The sequence below is a fragment of the Panicum virgatum genome, chromosome 5K (assembly GCF_016808335.1).
Source record: "Panicum virgatum strain AP13 chromosome 5K, P.virgatum_v5, whole genome shotgun sequence".
Taxonomy (NCBI): domain Eukaryota; kingdom Viridiplantae; phylum Streptophyta; class Magnoliopsida; order Poales; family Poaceae; genus Panicum; species Panicum virgatum.
The window spans coordinates 53,946,577-53,964,428 of record NC_053140.1 but is presented as its reverse complement, the minus strand read 5'-3'; the positions used below and the strand labels follow the sequence as shown (position 1 = coordinate 53,964,428).

The 17,852-nt window shown below is 44.2% G+C and overlaps 3 protein-coding genes across 3 annotated transcripts; 1 reads left to right on the top strand and 2 right to left on the bottom strand.

Moving 5' to 3' along the window:
• Positions 1-2,708: 2,708 nt before the first annotated feature.
• LOC120708587 (ruvB-like protein 1) lies at positions 2,709-7,439 on the bottom strand. Its single transcript, XM_039993935.1, has 12 exons — positions 7,243-7,439; positions 6,920-7,108; positions 6,092-6,223; positions 5,817-5,966; positions 5,343-5,498; positions 4,338-4,472; positions 4,170-4,235; positions 3,886-3,992; positions 3,665-3,764; positions 3,491-3,582; positions 3,175-3,244; positions 2,709-3,080 (listed from the first exon to the last, which is right to left on the bottom strand). The coding sequence occupies exons 1-12, from the start codon at positions 7,321-7,323 to the stop codon at positions 2,991-2,993; spliced, it is 1,368 nt and encodes a 455-aa protein (XP_039849869.1). The 5' UTR covers positions 7,324-7,439; the 3' UTR covers positions 2,709-2,990.
• Positions 7,440-7,472: 33 nt separating this feature from the next.
• LOC120710250 (dirigent protein 16-like) lies at positions 7,473-8,516 on the top strand. Its single transcript, XM_039995895.1, has 2 exons — positions 7,473-7,494; positions 7,963-8,516. The coding sequence occupies exons 1-2, from the start codon at positions 7,473-7,475 to the stop codon at positions 8,514-8,516; spliced, it is 576 nt and encodes a 191-aa protein (XP_039851829.1).
• Positions 8,517-8,661: 145 nt separating this feature from the next.
• On the bottom strand, positions 8,662-12,230 carry LOC120708586 (UDP-glucuronic acid decarboxylase 1-like). Its single transcript, XM_039993934.1, has 7 exons — positions 11,618-12,230; positions 10,777-10,924; positions 10,593-10,672; positions 10,010-10,093; positions 9,852-9,926; positions 9,344-9,436; positions 8,662-9,268 (listed from the first exon to the last, which is right to left on the bottom strand). Exons 1-7 carry the CDS (start codon positions 12,167-12,169, stop codon positions 9,080-9,082), a joined length of 1,221 nt encoding a protein of 406 aa, XP_039849868.1. The 5' UTR covers positions 12,170-12,230; the 3' UTR covers positions 8,662-9,079.
• Positions 12,231-17,852: the final 5,622 nt, after the last annotated feature.

Below are 17,852 nucleotides of genomic sequence, written 5' to 3'. Positions count from 1 at the left end.
CCCACGCCGCCCCCGCCTTACCCTTTTCGTTTGTGGTGAAACCTTGTTGCCGCCCTCCGCCGTTCCTTTCAGGCGATCGCGGGGGACGCCCACTTCACGACCGTCGGATCGGTGGAGGGGAGGAGGCCGGTCGCACTAGCGTTTGCGAGGGGGAAAAAAAGAGAGATCCTGTTCAATCAAAAAATTTAAAAAGAAGTTGGTGTTGGATCCGTATGGATTTGGAAAGACAGAAAAGTTTCCTAATTCCTAGGATAGTCCAACCGTTTCCTGCAGCATCAGTGAATCTCTACCTTCAATTTTACTGGGGTTGATTATAAATAAATTACTAAGGTTCAAAGCATTCCTCTAATTTCAATAAGATTTTTTCTTCATTTCACACGGATAGTCTGCGACTTCGGAGTACTGATAAGAGCTTTGGTTTGGAGTACGAAAAGCTAACTTTTTATCATGCATGAATAGGGCTGGAGAATATCCGGAAATCTCATCCCTTTCCAATATTCTCTGGCTTGTCCCTACCTATGCAATGAGAAAGATTCCCTAGGCGACCCAACAACATTGTGCGCACGAAACGATCAATGTAAAACATATAAAAGTGGATACTTCTAGGTAAGCAAATAAAATTAATGCCGCAGTTCTCTCGCAAGGCAAAGTGATGGAAAGTGGTAGGACCACGGCTACTAGCAAAATTAACACAGGAGTATTATGGATTTGTGATACTAACATTATCGGATCATATATAATTCATTCATTACAGATCAGAAACTAATTACAGCAAACGCGCCATAAAGAATCAGTAGTGACGACAACTCCAACTTTCGGCCGCTACTGAACCAGTGCTCGCTACTGCTGGTCGCGTACGTCGCGTGCTCCGGGGCTCCGGCAACCCGGGCGACGCGCGGACGGCAACTTTGGCCGCTCCCGGAATATGGGAGCGCGCGCGCCGCGGCCGGGCCGGGTCACGCTGCTTTCGCCCGAGATCGCCGGCCACGCGGCGCGCCCCCGTTGGCCGCCCAAATTGCGCCCGTACAAATAATTGGGGGCGCGCGCGGCCACGCCGGGGGACAGTGTACCCGCACTGTACGACCGAATAGGGCATCCGGGCCGCCGGATTCCTTTCACACCACCCCGCCGGGGCGCCGCCGCTGCCCTGCCGCCGGAGAAGCCGAGTGGGACAAGCGTGCCCGCCCGGTTTCTTTCTCGCCGGAGTTGCATTGGGCGCATGCAGCGCAATCATGCGACCCGGAGGCCGGAGACGCAAAAGCTGCAAACGGACAAGCTCCTAGCGACGCGCGCCACATAAAATTGGGGGGAGCTGGTCGGGGAAGAAAACAGAGGCTAAAGAGCAAAGGGACTTGGCACCTACTGTTGAGATATTTCGAGCGCACTATCCGATCCCCACAGCGGCATCCTCCAATCCCGATCACACATGCCACATGAGAGTCTCGACGCGTACGTCGATCTGGCGCAGGTGGCCGCTGCGACGTCCGGAGAGGCGGAGACAAGACAAGCCGTCGCGAGACTCTGGCGAGTGCGATCCGGGAGCGGCAAGGTGCAATGCACCTGGCCCTGTGGTGGGAGCTGTTTGAAATCTTGGCGCCCGCGCCGGTGACCTGCGACGGACGATGGGAGCCGAGTCATGCGCGCGGGAGCTGACGATGTTGCCTGGCAGCCAGAAGTGGCGTGCGGCTGTGACGCGGGCCGGCCCGGGCGGGGGTGTCGCGTTGCAGGCGAATTGGTGTCAGCGCGTGCGTCATTTCCGCACCCCTGGGGGGGGGGGGGGGGGGGGGGGGGCGCCGCGGCCCTCCCCTCACGTTATTGTCGACGCGACGCGACGCGATCGGCTGCTGATCGGCGACGCGCTGCGTGCACGGATCGATCGAGCGGCGATGCCGTGCGCTCTCTCCTCGGCGTCCGGCGACGCGGTAAACGCTATCGTACGTCGGGGACGCAATGGCCGGTGGTGCCGTGAACAGTAGCGCCGCGCCGCATTGTGCATGTGCTGCATTTCACCCCCGTTCTAGCTAGTAGCATGGGCGAAGGTGACAAAGCGTTGCTGCTCGCGGCTTGATTCCAGGGGGCGCGATCAGGAGCCGGATGAGCATGAGCTCCGGTCCAGGGCAACACTTCGCTGTCAGAGATGATGAGACGGACAATTCAGTGCCATCATGAGACGGGAGAAAACGCCCCGGTAGAATACAGCGACACCGGAAGGCGTTGTTTGTACCAGAGGATACTTGCTGATCGATGCTTCGCCTGTCGCAACTCGCAACATGGACGACAGACAGGTGGCGCTCAGGCTCCAAAGAGATGCTTCGCATTGCCGCAGGAAATCAGGAAAACGATGGGCAAATGGAATCAAATAGTATGCGCAACAATATCAGCCATTTTTTTAAAAAAAGATATCATCTATTTGAAGAATAAGCAGAAAAATAATTCAGCGTATGATAGAATGTTTCTTGAAATGCAGTCAATATTTTCAACAGACGGACCACGTCCTTCTCTCTTTTACATAGGAGCCACTAGACAAATAGTACCTCCATGCCCATAGGTTTACGTTTACCTTGAAACATAATTTATTGAAATATTTGTTATTCTTTCATAGGCGTAGGACCGTAGGTATTTCAAAGTAAGTTAGACATTAGAGTTGGCTTCTAGAGATCTTCACCATGGTCAAAATTCAAAAGTAGTTTTTTTTTTCCCACGACCAATGATGGTAAACTGTACTCGTGAGCACACGGAATCTGGGCATTGTTAGCAAGGGTAAAAATACACGACAATTCTTGCACCAATCTAATCTGCCAACAGTATGTAAACAAGCAATATGCCGGAATCGAGTCTTCGCTGGAGACTACGAAGTCCAAAGCAGCCAGTACAAAAATCATTATCCCTCAAATGTGCTCTCGAAGACTCTGCACCTGTGAACCAGACCGATGCAGTGTACAAGACTAAAGTCGACAACTACGTTCGAGGACATCTACAACATGAGAAATCTAAGTGATGTATCTTTCTTGTTGCTCCTGGAGCAGACGAGCAGACGATTTGGCGTCCAAATAGAGTCCGCTAACTTCCTCAAGATCAGCCTGATAAATATCACAGGTTCAGAGATATAAGCTTGCAAGCACAAGAAGCAGCCGAGGAAAAGAGAACATTTTAGTGAAAATTCAGTAGATATACCTTGAAGATCTTCTCTCTTCCATTAGTCTTTGCAACCACACTGGCAGGTGATAGCAGCTGAATAGCATGTCTGCGGCGGGATTAAAGATATTATTACCATCATTTATTACCTTATGAGTGATGGGAGTGGGGGAATTGCGACAAAGAACTACAGTGACATCAATTCTTATTTTGTGATGCAAAGCATACACTTAATTTCTGGAGACTAAAAAGTGAATTTTAAAATCAGCTAATTCCTCTATGAATGTGAATATGCATTGGGAATAACCTATAATATGATACAAGGCAATAACACCTAGGAAGAAACCCAATATACCTCAAAGAAGTCTGTTGTCCGATCTCTCCTAAATAAGCAAGACTCTCTTCATCAATATCAATCTCTTCCACTTGTGCTCGGATAGCTAGTATCTGTAACGGGCAATAAACAAACATTAAAAGCAAATTCTAGACAAGAAAATCTGATAGAAATTAGACTAGAATAAGTAAGAACCTGGATCATCTCAGTAGGGCCATATGTTTCTGTTCGAATAATCACCAGCCTATCTAGAAGGTCAACTGGTATACCATGTGGACTTGTCATATCAGTACCTCTGGGTAAAAACATTCCAGATTCATTAAACGTGTAAAGTGCAATTTACTAGACAAGTGTGGGTGTATGCTGATACTGCAGTTAGGTGCATGGTAACTAAAGTGGCAAAGAAAATTGCTTACCTCACATTACATATTCCCCTATTCGTAGCAAGTATCACAATCGGTGATAATGGGCTCTCCAGTGCACGATTCAGATAAGAAAAGCATTCAATGTCCAACATGTGGACCTGAAAAAATGTTATTATTAATTAGTTTTGAATAACCAGAAAACACGATTGAGTTCAACAAATGTGGCAGTGCTCCACAATAATAATATCTTTAGCAACCAAGAAAATCAAAGCTTTTCCAACTAAATTTTTTCTAACATGTGACAACAGTGGATTTTCAATAAAATAAAATGATACCTCATCAATGAACAAAACACCAGGCACAAGCTCTGCAATTCCTTCATCGATATATCTGTTTACCACCTGTCACCATAGATTAAAAATCAGGCGTAGATTCTTGTAGGATAGCCAAAATTTCATACTATTTGATGATATAGTCCAAAGTTGTCAGTTAAAAAAGAAAACCTTATTAATTTCTTGGCGTAGTTTGTCGGTGATTTCAGTCTTCCGCGGCTTCATCATTTGGCCCATAAGTGATAAAATATCTTGACCTCCTTGTGGCTGAGCATTTGCAGCATCCAGGTCATGAAGTGTGACATCCTGCATAAATGATGAGAAGATTATTTTCTCTTCAGAACAAGAGCATGAGAATACAGGAAGCAAATAGGAATATTGATTGTTATCAGCTATTGTATTAAAAATATCATCCTTCCTGAGAAAATAAAAGACCAGGTAATCTTCCAATTGAATTCACCTGTAACTTTGTTAGGTAGTAGTAGTTGCCATGATAGAACAAAGCTAATGGACTCAAGGAGATTCTTATTGAAAGGACTTGGGCAGATGCATGCATGATGGCACATATCAATTACATTTGTTTGAAACTTATATTATACATATATCATTCTACCAAGAAAAAAATATTTATTATTGGACCATATTTGTTGCTATGGTAATCTGGTTTGCCCATCTTATCTTATATACTGATTTGTCGACCATAAATGCATCTTCCAATTAATAGAAAAGATGAACAAGGTGGCATAAAGATTGCAAGGAAACGATCAGAAAAATTTTGCAGATAAAATTCCCATCCACAACATAACAATTTGTAATATGTTCTAATAGCTTTTAACCAACATATTTGCGATAGAAATCGGTCAACATCAATAGAAATCAGTGGTCCAAATTTGCATTCTGGAAAGTGGAGGCCACAACAGTGTCTGCAATATACTGTTTCAATCAGTGGCGGATCCAGAATCAGCCGGAAGGGGATGTTATAGATGAACCTAGCCACCTAGGAACAAAAACAGTAATTTTACGTGGGACATGCATGGGCTGAGAGGATGCTACAGCATGCCCAACACCCCGTGCAGATCCACCACTTGTTCCAGTTATGATAACTTCTTTTTTTAAATTGTGTAAAGTTCGCTTCCGAAAATGAAATTTAAGGTTAAAATAGCATCAGAGTGGTACCTGTACTATTTCCTTTTTCTTATGGACTTCGCCTTTGGGGATTGGAACATACTCCTCAGCTTCAAGATCATATTCTGTAGCAAAAGAATCACATCTACCAACTCTTTTCACAGCACCACTATTTGCTTCAATGTATATAACATCACCCACGGCCACCTGCATTCCATTTGGAGCCAATCAGTAGCCTAAAGCAACACATGCTGATAGGAGAATAGACACAGCAGCCCAGGATAGGGCCTGATTTTTCAATGCCAACAGAGCTACTTAGCTCCAGAAGGACCAGTTTCCAACAGGACATCTAGCAGTGGTTTAGCATAAAATTTTCCAAATGAGTAAACTATCAATAAGATTCAACAGAAGGTTAAAATTCATTTGAGCAAAATAAAATGCAATTATACCAATCCAATGCTATGAAAAGTAAATGTAACCCAAAGATGTAGCGGAAGGGGACGTGGTAGTGAAGCAGGCATTTACCTTTTCTTTGATTAAAGCATCATAAATTGAAGGATCTAATTTCAGTTGCTTAGTCCCTTTAACAGTCTTTAGACCTATGATTACATGGCTAATGCTTTTTGCGTATCCACCTGTTGTACTCTCAGCCTCTTCCGGGGAAAGTTCAGTAACCTAGGAGCAGAGCAACAATGATCAATCCATAAAAGCATCTATTATTGAAGTTGTTATTAAATTTGCTCGTACATCAAGGGAAACACTAATTTAAGCATAACCTGGTATTCAAACTTATTACTTACCTCTCCTTCATAAACCTCTTTGTTTTCCTTTATACGCAGACCTATAGCTCTACGAAAATTTTCCATCAGCACCTCAGTTTTCTTGACCTCTGTGGAGTACACTTCCGATCCTACCATAGGGCAGAAAGGGACCTGCATGGTAGAATAGCAAGACAAGGGAGGGAATCACTGGATGAGATCAACATAAATTAGCATCACACAAGCATAAAGAAAGCCAAAACAAAATTAATAGCATTTTATTTGGTAAGATATTCCTCTAAAGCACCAATTCAAATAGTTGAACATGAAATCTAACCACATGGCACCAATAAACTTTGTCTGCTAAAAAGCATGGACTTGACATGAACTTAGTAGACAAACATTTTGTGAAGTCTGATAAGCAATTCCACATCCAGAGGTGGTTTCACCAAACAGGCTAATTCACAAACAGAAATAAAGAAATTTGCGAGAGACTATTTTGCGACATCTGATAATCAATTCCACATCCACAGGTTCATGAAACCGGCTAATTCACAAACAGATACAGAAAACATGATACAGACTTCCCATAATTATCAGAGCATGACTTCACTCCCACAACCACTCTCTAATAAAGACTTAAGATGGTTACTCCAATTTAGCTATCAAACTGGTACTCAAGTTAATACAACAAACTAGATGTAAATTCACACAAAGCATAATTTCGTCAATGCTAGGCCAGGTGTCCTGGTACGAGATTGAACATTATCACCCACAAGGAAGGACAGCGGAAAGGAATAAAACCCTAGCTATGCCACCAAAACGAATAGCTGATTTGTGCGAGGAGATGGAGAAATTGAAGGCACGCACCTTGCTGCCGAGCTCCTGGGAGACGCCGAGCGCGAGCGCCGTCTTTCCCGTGGCGGGCGGGCCCGCAAGGAGCAGCGCGCGGCCAGCCATCTTCTTCTGGCGTATCATGTCGACTATCAGGCCGCACGCCTCCCGCGCCCCCACCTGCCCCACGAACCCCGACGCCATCGCAAGCGCCAACCCATTGGCCTGCTCCCACAAAACAATCACAAACCAAGCGTTGAGCATCTACACGGATGCATAGAAGCTAAAACCCTAGAAAACCCCTCCTCCCCTTGCGGGAAAGGGGGGAACGGAGAAGCGGGAGGGGTGGGGGCAGCTACGTCGAGGCCGAGGCCCTTGATGTGGGTGTGGGTGGCGATGCGCTGCTTCTTCGACGTCGACTGCACCTCCTCGATCCTCATCGCCGCTACCGCCCGCCGCCGCCGGTTTCTACGCGCTGTGTGTGTCTCTCTCCTCTCCCGCCGCAAAAAAAATTGGGAGCGGAGGGGAGGGGAAGGAGGGGGCAAGTCACAAGTGAAATGTGGGGGCAAGATGTGACTTGAAGAGGGCAATGACGGCCCACTGCCTACTGGGCCCGAAATAAAAGTGCGCGATCGCGCCCAGACTCCGGACTTCCGGAGCTTTCGCTTCTTCCGAAAATACGTAAACCGTCCTTAAAGGAGTATACTCTGAGGCTAGGTCGGCTAGCTGCTAGCCTGCAGGTGGAAGCGTATTTCCACGACCCAGACAGCACGCTTTCCTCAACAGAGAGAGAGAGAGAGAGAGAGAGAGAGAGAGAGAGAGAGAGAGAGAGAGAGAGAGAGAGAGAGAGAGACCCAGACAGCACACAGCAGCAGATTCTCAGAGTTGTTTCTGCTACTCCAACAGTCCTAATGGAGTGGTTTGCCTCAAACCAACTCACTTAAACCAAGTCTTTGCAGGCACCACCCCCCCATCAAACACAAAACATTCGCACGACCGAGCCTAGATGCCCGCGCCATCATGCTCTCTCGCCTTCTAGCAAGCCTGCGCTGCTCTCGCATTCCTACTGGCCGTGACAGGCGCGGCGGCCGCCGGCCGGCCGGCACGTCACGGCCCCTCGCCCCCGTTCCACAGCTCCGGCCAGACGATCACACTGTACACCACTGGCAGCGCAACGCCCAAGGCCACAGCTGCTTCCTCGCAGCACGCTGTGTTCACCAGTGGCAGTGAGGGCCCGATCGGCCACCGCGGCAGCTGGCTGCGCGCCCTGACGCGGCCAGGGGCGCTCCGGCCCGGCACGGTGACCGTCGTCGACGAGCTCCGCGGCAGGAAGGAGTTCGGGCTGCCTTTGGAAGGGAGGCTGGAGGGCATCCTCGTCACCAGCTTGGCAGACAGCAGCAGTCACATGGTGGCCGTGAGGGCCTCGTTTGCCGGCGATGGCGCGGAAGACAGCCTCAGGTTCTTCGGCGTGCGCCGCGACGACCAGGAGGAGTCTCACATCGCGGTGGTCGGCGGGACGGGGCGGTACAGCGGGGCCGCTGGTTTCGCCGTGGTCAGAGCGGCAGATGTACCTGAAACGGGTGGGAATGTCAGCTCGAGCAGTGCGCTCAGTTTCAGTGTGCATCTCAAGTAGCCAAGTAGGATGTTACAGAATTTGAGGCAACATGTAAGTTGGTTTCTAGTTTTTGGAGAATCAACTTTTGATGAGAAATTGTATCCAAAAGCTGCTAAGATATACAGTGTAATAAAAGGGGAATTTGTAGATTGACAGTTGAATGTATACAACAGAGCTGGCAAAACACATTCAGTTACATTCTTCACAAAATCAAGAATCCATAATGTCGTGTTACAGAACATCACGAAATACAACGTTATATCCTACCTCTCACCGACCAGTCGACCACATCTAGAATTCTTCCACACGTGCACAAAAAATAACTGGCTACTTCTGTACTGTCTCACCAAGGCACAAATAAATTTAATATATGAATTTCACATGACCTTTGCAGCTATTTCACAGGGAAAAGTGCTATTCCCATAGAAAAACTACCGGATCCCCATAGTTCAAATGGGGCCTAGATTCTACAGAATCTATCATGTATACAGTAAATTGTACTGTGTGGCTACAGTTGGTGAAGAGCTTCTCGCAGCATCATTCGAATCAAATGGGGCACCAATATCACAACATTTCTTTGGTTACTCATCCGAGATCCTTTGACGGAAGTCTGTCACCATTAACGGAAGGCCTTCCTTGAGAGAGACCTTTGGCTCCCAATGTAACAGTTGCTTGGCCTTGGTGATATCTGGCTTTCTCATATGGGGATCATCAGCCGTATTAGGTTTGAACTCAATGGTTGCCATTGGATCAATTGTTTCCTTCACAACCTGGAAAAAGGCATGATGGTCAGGTTTGTACCATTTCAAGATAAAAAACAATATTTGAAACCAATTGTCACATACCTGTGCTAGCTCCAACATGGTAAACTCTCCTGGGTTTCCCAAGTTAAACGGACCAATATGATCACTCTCCATGAGAGCCATCAGTCCAGCAACCTAAAAAGATATGGAAAAAATATGAAAAACTTAATAATAGGTATGCAAAAGTATGTGCATCCATGGGCCTGACTTTATTTATAAACTATAAATATAAGCAACGTGTAAGATAAGATCGAAGCTATAGAAAATTCACTCTCCAAACTGGGAAAAAAAGTGGCAACAATATAACGGCTAATATGTGCTGGAAACGATTACTATGAGGCTGTACAGTGAAAAAACTGGTGTTCAAAGGAAGCATAACGAAGTTCTGTGGATAACACTTAATTTTGTGTTGTTGCTTAGGATATACAACTGCATAAGAGAGTGTTGCCTAGATCACTTGCGATAGGGAACAACAGCACAGAAGAATTACAACTAAAGATCACAGATCAGTAGATCACACACATTGCACAATAAGACTGCTTATGCTTACCAGATCAGAAACATATTGGAAACTTCGAGTTTGTTTTCCATCACCATAAACTGTCATTGGTTGTCTACGTAGCGCCTGCAAGTAGAACCAGAGTGATGTTTAAATGCGCAATAACCCATAGCGATGGAAAATAGAACCCAAATATGTGACAAACAGACCTGTGCAACAAAATTGCTGACCACACGGCCATCATCAAGGCACATACGAGGACCATATGTATTGAAAATCCGAGCAATACGCACCTGTGCACATTTCAGTAAGTGAAAGATATTCAACAAGTGATAATGATTAGAAAATTGTGGCCACATACAGCTCCACCGATAATAAATACAGAGCTGAACCATTTTGTTTTTATTCATCTTACGATTGATCAAAACACGATTGCACATACAGAGTGTTTATGCAAATAATAAATATATATTAGCCCTAGAGTAACTGTTAGTGAAATAAATCCACAATGCCAATTGGGAAATAAGAACATTCTCAACCTTCTAGGCTTTCCTGAAATATTTGTCCATAAAAGAATTGTGTCTTTCCAGATTGTTTCAATAACCAAGAAATCCTAAAGCAGAATTGATCATTTATGATATGGAGTTTAGATTGTGTTTCACTGAGTTTATTTATTTTGCCAGTCAAGTATATTGTATATGTAAAAGAAAAAAATGAAAGCCTTCGAAGCCTATACAAGAAATTTCTCATCAAATCACAAGATACAATATTTGACTACACAGACTATATTACCTCAACACCACCACCACGGTGATAGTCCATGGTTAACGTCTCTGCTGTTCTCTTCCCCTCATCATAACAGCTCCTAACACCTGAGAATGACAAAAGATTGATTTTCGGGAGGTCCTATGTGATGCTTTGGAACAGAATAAAGAGGCTTAGAAGGTAATAAGTAGGTGAGCATGTCACTGTGTACCTATAGGATTAACATGCCCCCAGTAAGTCTCCTTCTGCGGATGCTCAAGTGGATCACCATAAACTTCACTTGTGCTAGTCAACAAGAACCTTGCGCCAATTCGCTTTGCCAGACCCAACATATTCAAGGTACCCATAACATTTGTCTTGTACTTAAATGTTAAGAAGCTCAATTTCGAAATTATTGACATATAGAACTCTTGTACAAATAATGAACGGATAAATAAATGGAGATGGCCAACCCCTTGCATACAAAAGTGACTCCCAAAGCCACACACGGAGAAAACAATATCAAGGATCTACTCGTCTACAGCAGGACTTCCTTCAGATTTAATTTGAAATTACTAAACTGCAATGCCCCAATTCCTAGCTTAACACTACAACAATATTCAGTTAAACAAGAGCAAGAAGATGAGGTTCTCCAAATTGATCTTTAACTATACTCAGTCAATGTTATACAAATTGGTCTTTTATTATATCCCGTGGATCTTTTTTGCGTGCCTTAAGCAAATCTAGATTGAGAACATTGTGATACTCTCACTAGCAGATGACTACTCTCACTAGCAGATGACAAATCTGTTTGACAGTAAAACTACTAAAACACAGAAAGCCGAATTTGACCAAACTGTTCTATGCTTGACAGGAGCAGGAGCTAACAATATTTTGTCGGTCCTCCCACTCCCCAGATCCCCTAATGTACCCGAATTGTTTCGGGGATATTTACCATCCACCCACCCACCAACCAACAAAAGACAAAAACAAAAGAGAACATGCCGATCAGATCAAGTCGCTTCAATGTAAGCAAAATCAAAAGAAGATGCAGATCCGGGAATGAAGGATATGATCGTCTTGATTGGGTTGTACTTGTAGTGCACGGGCGACGCGGGGCACGCGAGGTGGTAGATCCGGTCGACCTCGAGGAGGATTGGCTCGACGACATCGTGGCGGAGCAGCTCGAACCTCGGGTTCCGGAGGTGGTGCGCGACGTTCTCCTTCCTGCCCGTGAAGAAATTGTCGACCACGATCACGCTGTCGCCCTGCTCCAGCAGCCGGTCCACGAGGTGGCTGCCGACGAACCCAGCCCCGCCGGTGACGACGACCCGGCGCGGCGGCGGGCGGAACCCGGCGGGGACGCCGGAGCGGGCGGCGAAGGAGAAGAGCGGGCGGGCGTCGGGGAGGTGGGAGGATGCGGAGAGCGAGAGGTAGGGCCGGAGGAGGAAGAAGGTGGAGGCGATGAGCGCGCCGAGGAGGACGAAGAGGAGGCGCTGCTCGCGGAGGAGGTACCCGATCCAGGAGCGCGGGCCGGGGCGCGCCGGCTTGGCGGCCTTCGGCGCCGGAGCGTGCGCCGGCGACGGCGCGTGGGTCGGGGATGACTTGTGGAGCTGCTTCATCATGGCGGGAGAGCGGCCAGTCGGAGACAGTGGCGGGTGCGTGGTTGGTGACTCGGTGCTGGGTTAGGAGGAGGTAGGCATGGGGAGGAGAAGAAGAAACGAGCCAACCAAACAGTGTGATCGTTGCAAATTGGCCCTCCAATAATTTGCTTTTTGGTTGCCAAATTATCCAAATCATTTGCCTAGCTAACTATTGCAACCTCCTTATACAAAAAAACTATTACAACCTGTATTTTGAATTTTTTTGAAAACCAACTATTGCGACCTGTAAGACCGTAGTCAATCTATTCTAGCATTCCTGCGTGTGACACTGAAACACGTGTCGGATGGCTAATGACTACAGTGTTCATACACAAATTAGAAGCACAAATTTATACCACAAATGCTATGGTTAGATGTTGTGTGCTGCTACTACTACTAGGTAGCACAAAGTTGACTGCCAATGAGATTATCCTATCATGGCTAATGACTATAGCTCTTGTTTAGATTTTTACCCGTAAACTCCGTAAATACAAAAAAAATGTCACATCGAATATTTTGGCACATGCATGGAGTACTAAATGAAATCCATTTATAAATTTTTTTGCATGGATGGACTGAAGTCTATTTATAAATTTTTTTTGCATGGATGGACTGTAAATCGTGAGACGAATCTAATGAGCCTACTTAATCCATGATTTTGCAACAGTGATGCTGCAGTAACCATCCACTAATTATGGATTAATCATGGATTAATTAGTATTATTAGATTCGTCTCGCGATTTACAACCCATCTGTGCAAAAAAAATTGTAAATATATTTCATTTAGTATTTCAAATTAGTAAGATTTCATCACAAATTTTTTTTGCGTTGGAACTAAACACAAGCTATCCTGGTGTTATGTCAGGGGTGAAAACCCCAAGTGTACGCCTTGTTCAGCTGGCTGATTCAGCCAAAACCAGCCAGCCATAACAGTGTTTTTTCTCAGTAGAAATCAGCCTAACCACCAGACAACCAGCCAGCCAATAGTATTTTCCTCTCACACCAAATCAGCCCAGCCACCAGCGAGCCAGCCAGCCGAACGAGGCAGTAATCTAGCGTCACTATCGAGAGAATCGTTCCATCTTCTGCTTAAACGAGACGACGCAAAGGTGCGAAACGCAAAACATCCCTCTACAGAGACCTGCAGTGGGAAGGGAGTCGTCGTTGTACGCTTTGACCTGCCGAAGTGTTCAGAAGTTTCAGGTCTGACCCATGCGCCGCCCCGCAGCTGCATTTTTCAATTCGCACTTCGGCCTCCAGCACGGCAGCGTCTACGTACTCCTCGGACGTACGTGCCGTTCGAGATTTGGATCTGAAAACCGGCTGCAAAGTGTGATGCGAGACGACGGCGACATGTCGCTGTCCCGGCCTCGCGAACGTTTTTCCGTCAGGCCGAAGCAAATCATGGAAGCTGCCCCTCTGCCTTTTTTTTTTTTGACTCAACAACAACCATGGACTCCTGGAGATGTTGGTTGGCGCACGCACATCATGCATTGCAGCCTCGACGCTCCTGGTTCAATCAGCACCAGTAACAATGACTACGAGCTTTCTGTCACATTGAAAAGAATTTTACTATTTTAGAGTATCAAATAAAATTTATTTATAAATATTTTTTGACAGCTAGGTGCTAATTCGCGAGACGAATCTAATGAGTCTAATTAATTCATAATTTACTACAGTGATGCTACAGTAAACATCCGCTAATTATGAACTAAAATACCTCGTTAGATTCGTCTTGCAGTTTAGCCCTAAAATTTTGCAATTAGTTTTATAATTAACATTTATTTAATATTTTTAAATATTTAAATTCTTTTTATTTGACATGGACTAAAATTTAGCCCTGAAACCAAACAACCGCTATATATCAGCCCTGCCGTGTTATCGACTTTTACCGAGATCCATCGTGTCTCCAACCAATGTGAGTGGTCTGACTGCCCGCCCAAGCTGCGAAGTGAAAAACCTCCATGGACAGCTAAAGCACTCCCTCCATTTCAAATTATAGATTGTTTATTTTTTTTTTAATTTCGAGTTTGGCCACTCGTTTTATTCAAAAAAAATTACAAAATATCACTTATTTTGTTATGGGTTGCTTTATCAATATAAGATCTTCAAAAATGACTTAAATTTGGCAATGTTTGCACAAATTTTTTGAACAAAACAAGTGGTCAAATTTAAGATAAAAAAGTCAAACAAACTACAATTTAAAATTGTGGCAGTATTTTTTTTATAAAATGAGTGAGGTAATCTTGTATTAAAAGAAGAAGAAGAAGGAAACGGAGTTTATCCAGAAAAAACTTAAGAACACAAAGAAAATGAAAAAAAATTATATAAGGGCTTCTAGCCATGCTGACATAATGGATTTGTATGTATCTTTTACTCTTAGAATAACTAAGGCCAATTCCACCTAGAAATATTGAAGGCAATTTTTCTTGATTTGGTTGTACTCCCTTGAAAATGAGTTATTAGCATCGGATACACCAAGGAGCTTTTGCTCTAGCCATGCTGACATAATGATGATTACTTCCATGAAGAATGGCACTCCGAGTTGGTTCTAGAGCTGTTCGAGTGTATCAAATGGACCATCCAATCCAACAAGGAGCTCTAAAGAAGCCCATCAATCCTACGCAAAAAGGGCAATGGATGAAAAGATGTGCCAATATTTCTTCCACCACAAGTGAACAACACACACAAGTATATGCATAAAGGACCATGTTCCTCCTTTTAAGCAAATTTCTAGTGCTAAGTCTGTCTTTGAGCAAGAGCCAAAAGAACACCTTGTGCTTATTTTGGTAGACTGATTTTCAGAGCCATTTAAATGCTACATGGATGACTTTATAGCCTGTTAGATGAACATAAGCCTTAGATATAGAGAAGAAAGGAAAGCCCCAAATGTAAGTCCAAAAATCATGTTCATTGGTTTCCTATAGATTGGAGAGATTTTCCGCAGTTCTATCAGTTATTCAGAGCTATATTGTATATAGGCATGTGGAACAATAAAGCAGGGCCGTCCAAAGTATTTTAGCTCCCAAGCTCAAGTTTGGTCGCTACTCGAGGAGGGAATTTCTTCAGGTTTTTGTGTATTTTCTCCTTTGTGACCGGTCTGACCGGTCACCCAACCAGTCTAACCGGTTGCCTATTTGTTTAGCGATTCTAAGTGTTAGACCAGTCGGTGTGCTAACAGTGGCATTAAGTTTTGTAATTTGTAGAAACACCTATTCACCCCCTCTAGGTGACATCAAGATCCTTTCACTTCCATACATATCTATACTATAAAGATCGAAAATAATTGAAAATGTTTCTCACCTTTATTGGATTTGTCTTACCCCTCACGTTCGACCCCACGTGTCGGGGTTGAAGGAGATGTTATGAACGGTAGACCTATTGAAATTGGGTTTTGAGATTGTTTCTATCAAAAAACACTTATTTTTCTTACTAACGAATCCTGTCATCGGCAACAACTGAGTGACGTCCTTTTCTCTAAGTAGTAGTTAATTCTTCTGCCAAATTTGACTAGATTCGTTTGGGTTGGCTTTTAATTTAGCTTTGTAGATAGAGGGAGATCGCACATCACGATAGTTTGGATGGCATGTAGTACTTCTTTTGCTAAATTTGCCTGCACAAAGGATTGGATTTGGGTCTCGAGTTTGTTATCTGGTTGATTTAGGTTTGTAGAGGAGGGGATTGCGCAGTTGCCGAGTACGTCCGGTCTCATGATGTTACATGAACCATGAACCAGTTCTAATAGATGTGTAAACATCTATGTCTGCTTAATGGTGGTTTGGTGTTAGGCAGTTAACATCTATACAAGGTATAGTAGTCCATTTTCATGATGTGCACTTAATATCCCTATTTTCTGTTGTTTTGTTTTTTTTGCAAGTTCTAGTATTGTCATTTATTATGGATTAATTTTCCATGTTACCATCATGTCGCTCCACATAGTTTGTGCCAGCCAACTTATATTTCTATGTTCATATTAGATTATGACTACATTTGTGTTAAATGACATCAATTTTGTAATACACATGTCTATCAATTTCATTGTGTATTTACTGATCATTTGTTTGCAGGTTCATATCTAATTAACTGGTGTCAATGTATTTCAATAGTTTGATCTAATCCCTAAGCAGATCCCACAAAGCCACTTCTTCCCCTAGTTGACTGGGACAGAAGTGATTGCCGAATGAGTACATGGGAGCAGTTGGTACTCATTTTGGGCTAGTGCAAAACATCTCTTAGCTGTAGTCATTGCATGGTGGTTCTAGAGGTGCTGGCTTCACATTTGTCACGGCTGCTATGCAAGAGAGCTATGGTTGGGTTGAAGCCCCGCAGGACATTTTCTAAGCTGAATGACACTTTTGAAATATATCATGTTCTATTAAGAAGCCCTGATTCTCTGATCATCTAGTGCCTTTTGTTATATCAGTGGATAGACATCCCTATCCTTAATGATCAGTTTATAGCAAGTGATCTTTTTATAGTAAATATTAATCATGCACGATTGCATGTTTATGTGGTGCAAGGTGTTGAAGTTTGCCCAAGGTTGAGTATTGTGGTTCCTGTCAGCTCTCCTTCCCTTCCATTTGATTATGTTGGTAAATAAGGTGCCTCTAATACCCACTAAACTGAGGACCTACACCTATCATATCAACTTACTCTAGAGTCAGTCAGTCTCTCTAGTGACTTAGTGTATTAGTCCTTTTGATGGTAGAGCTACCTTTTTCACTTTCGGGTGGCAGAGCCTACCAACAGATGAAGTTGTCTTTTGGGTGATAGAGCCAACCCTCAATGAAGCCCAGACCCTTCATGATCCCATATAGCAGAGTCAACCTTTGATGGATCACAACTTATACACTAAGTACTTATAAGAACAAGACTTTATGGCTTAACCGGGAGACTAGCACTTACAAGAACAAGACTTTGTCGCAACACAATACTACACAAGACCATACAACACCCTCTTCTTTAGTGGCTATCCTAGCACACTCACCCTTCTCTCCTAGCATTACCATCTCTCAACTACCATGCTCTTGGATGAATGTTGTGGCAAGGGAGGGGGTCTCTATTTATAGGCCAAGGGGGTGTCAGACCCGGGGCAGCAGGACTGCTTACATGCGTGGAATATTCTAGAGTAAAGGATAGTGCATGAATGTACCTTACCTCTCTTGTAACTTTAGACAAGTGTCCCCTTCTAGAGAATTTCTAAACATTCTAACATTTTTTGAATTTATTTATTGCTAATTCTAGAGTGCTCCATAAAAAATATTACATTTTTGTATTGTGAAGAGTACTCTAGAAATTTGCTTTGCGCACTCATCTCAACACTCCCCCTCAAGTCAAACTTCCCTCAATAGTTGTCTTGCAGACCATGCCGAGCGCCTTTCAAAACTTCTCAAACTTTGCCTTATGAAGGCCCTTGGTGATGATATCAACAATCTGTTCTTCTGTCTTGGTAGGCACCATCTCAATCTCTCCCTCAAGTACCTTTTCTCTTATATAGTGATAGTGAACTTCTTTGTGCTTGGTCCTCACGTGGAATACTAGATTTTCCGCCAAAGGAATAGAAGATAGATTATCACAGAAAATTCTTACTTGGTATTCTACTAGCTGGTGGAGGTCCTCCATTAACTGCTTCAATCAAGTGCTTTCTTGTGCTGTCATTGCTACT

Coding starts and splice junctions, on each gene's coding strand:
- LOC120708587 (XM_039993935.1), bottom strand. CDS start 7,323: ATGAGGATCGAGGAGGTGCAGTCGACGTCGAAGAAGCAGCGCATCGCC. Junction 7,109..7,242: donor TCAAGGGCCTCGGCCTCGAC/GTAGCTGCCCCC, acceptor TTGTGGGAGCAG/GCCAATGGGTTGGCGCTTGC. Junction 3,765..3,885: donor AGGGGAATATGTAATGTGAG/GTAAGCAATTTT, acceptor GTTTTTACCCAG/AGGTACTGATATGACAAGTC.
- LOC120708586 (XM_039993934.1), bottom strand. CDS start 12,169: ATGATGAAGCAGCTCCACAAGTCATCCCCGACCCACGCGCCGTCGCCG. Junction 9,437..9,851: donor TCCAATATGTTTCTGATCTG/GTAAGCATAAGC, acceptor ATATCTTTTTAG/GTTGCTGGACTGATGGCTCT. Junction 9,269..9,343: donor CCATGTTGGAGCTAGCACAG/GTATGTGACAAT, acceptor GCCTTTTTCCAG/GTTGTGAAGGAAACAATTGA.
- LOC120710250 (XM_039995895.1), top strand. CDS start 7,473: ATGACGGCCCACTGCCTACTGG. Junction 7,495..7,962: donor GACGGCCCACTGCCTACTGG/GCCCGAAATAAA, acceptor TGGCCGTGACAG/GCGCGGCGGCCGCCGGCCGG.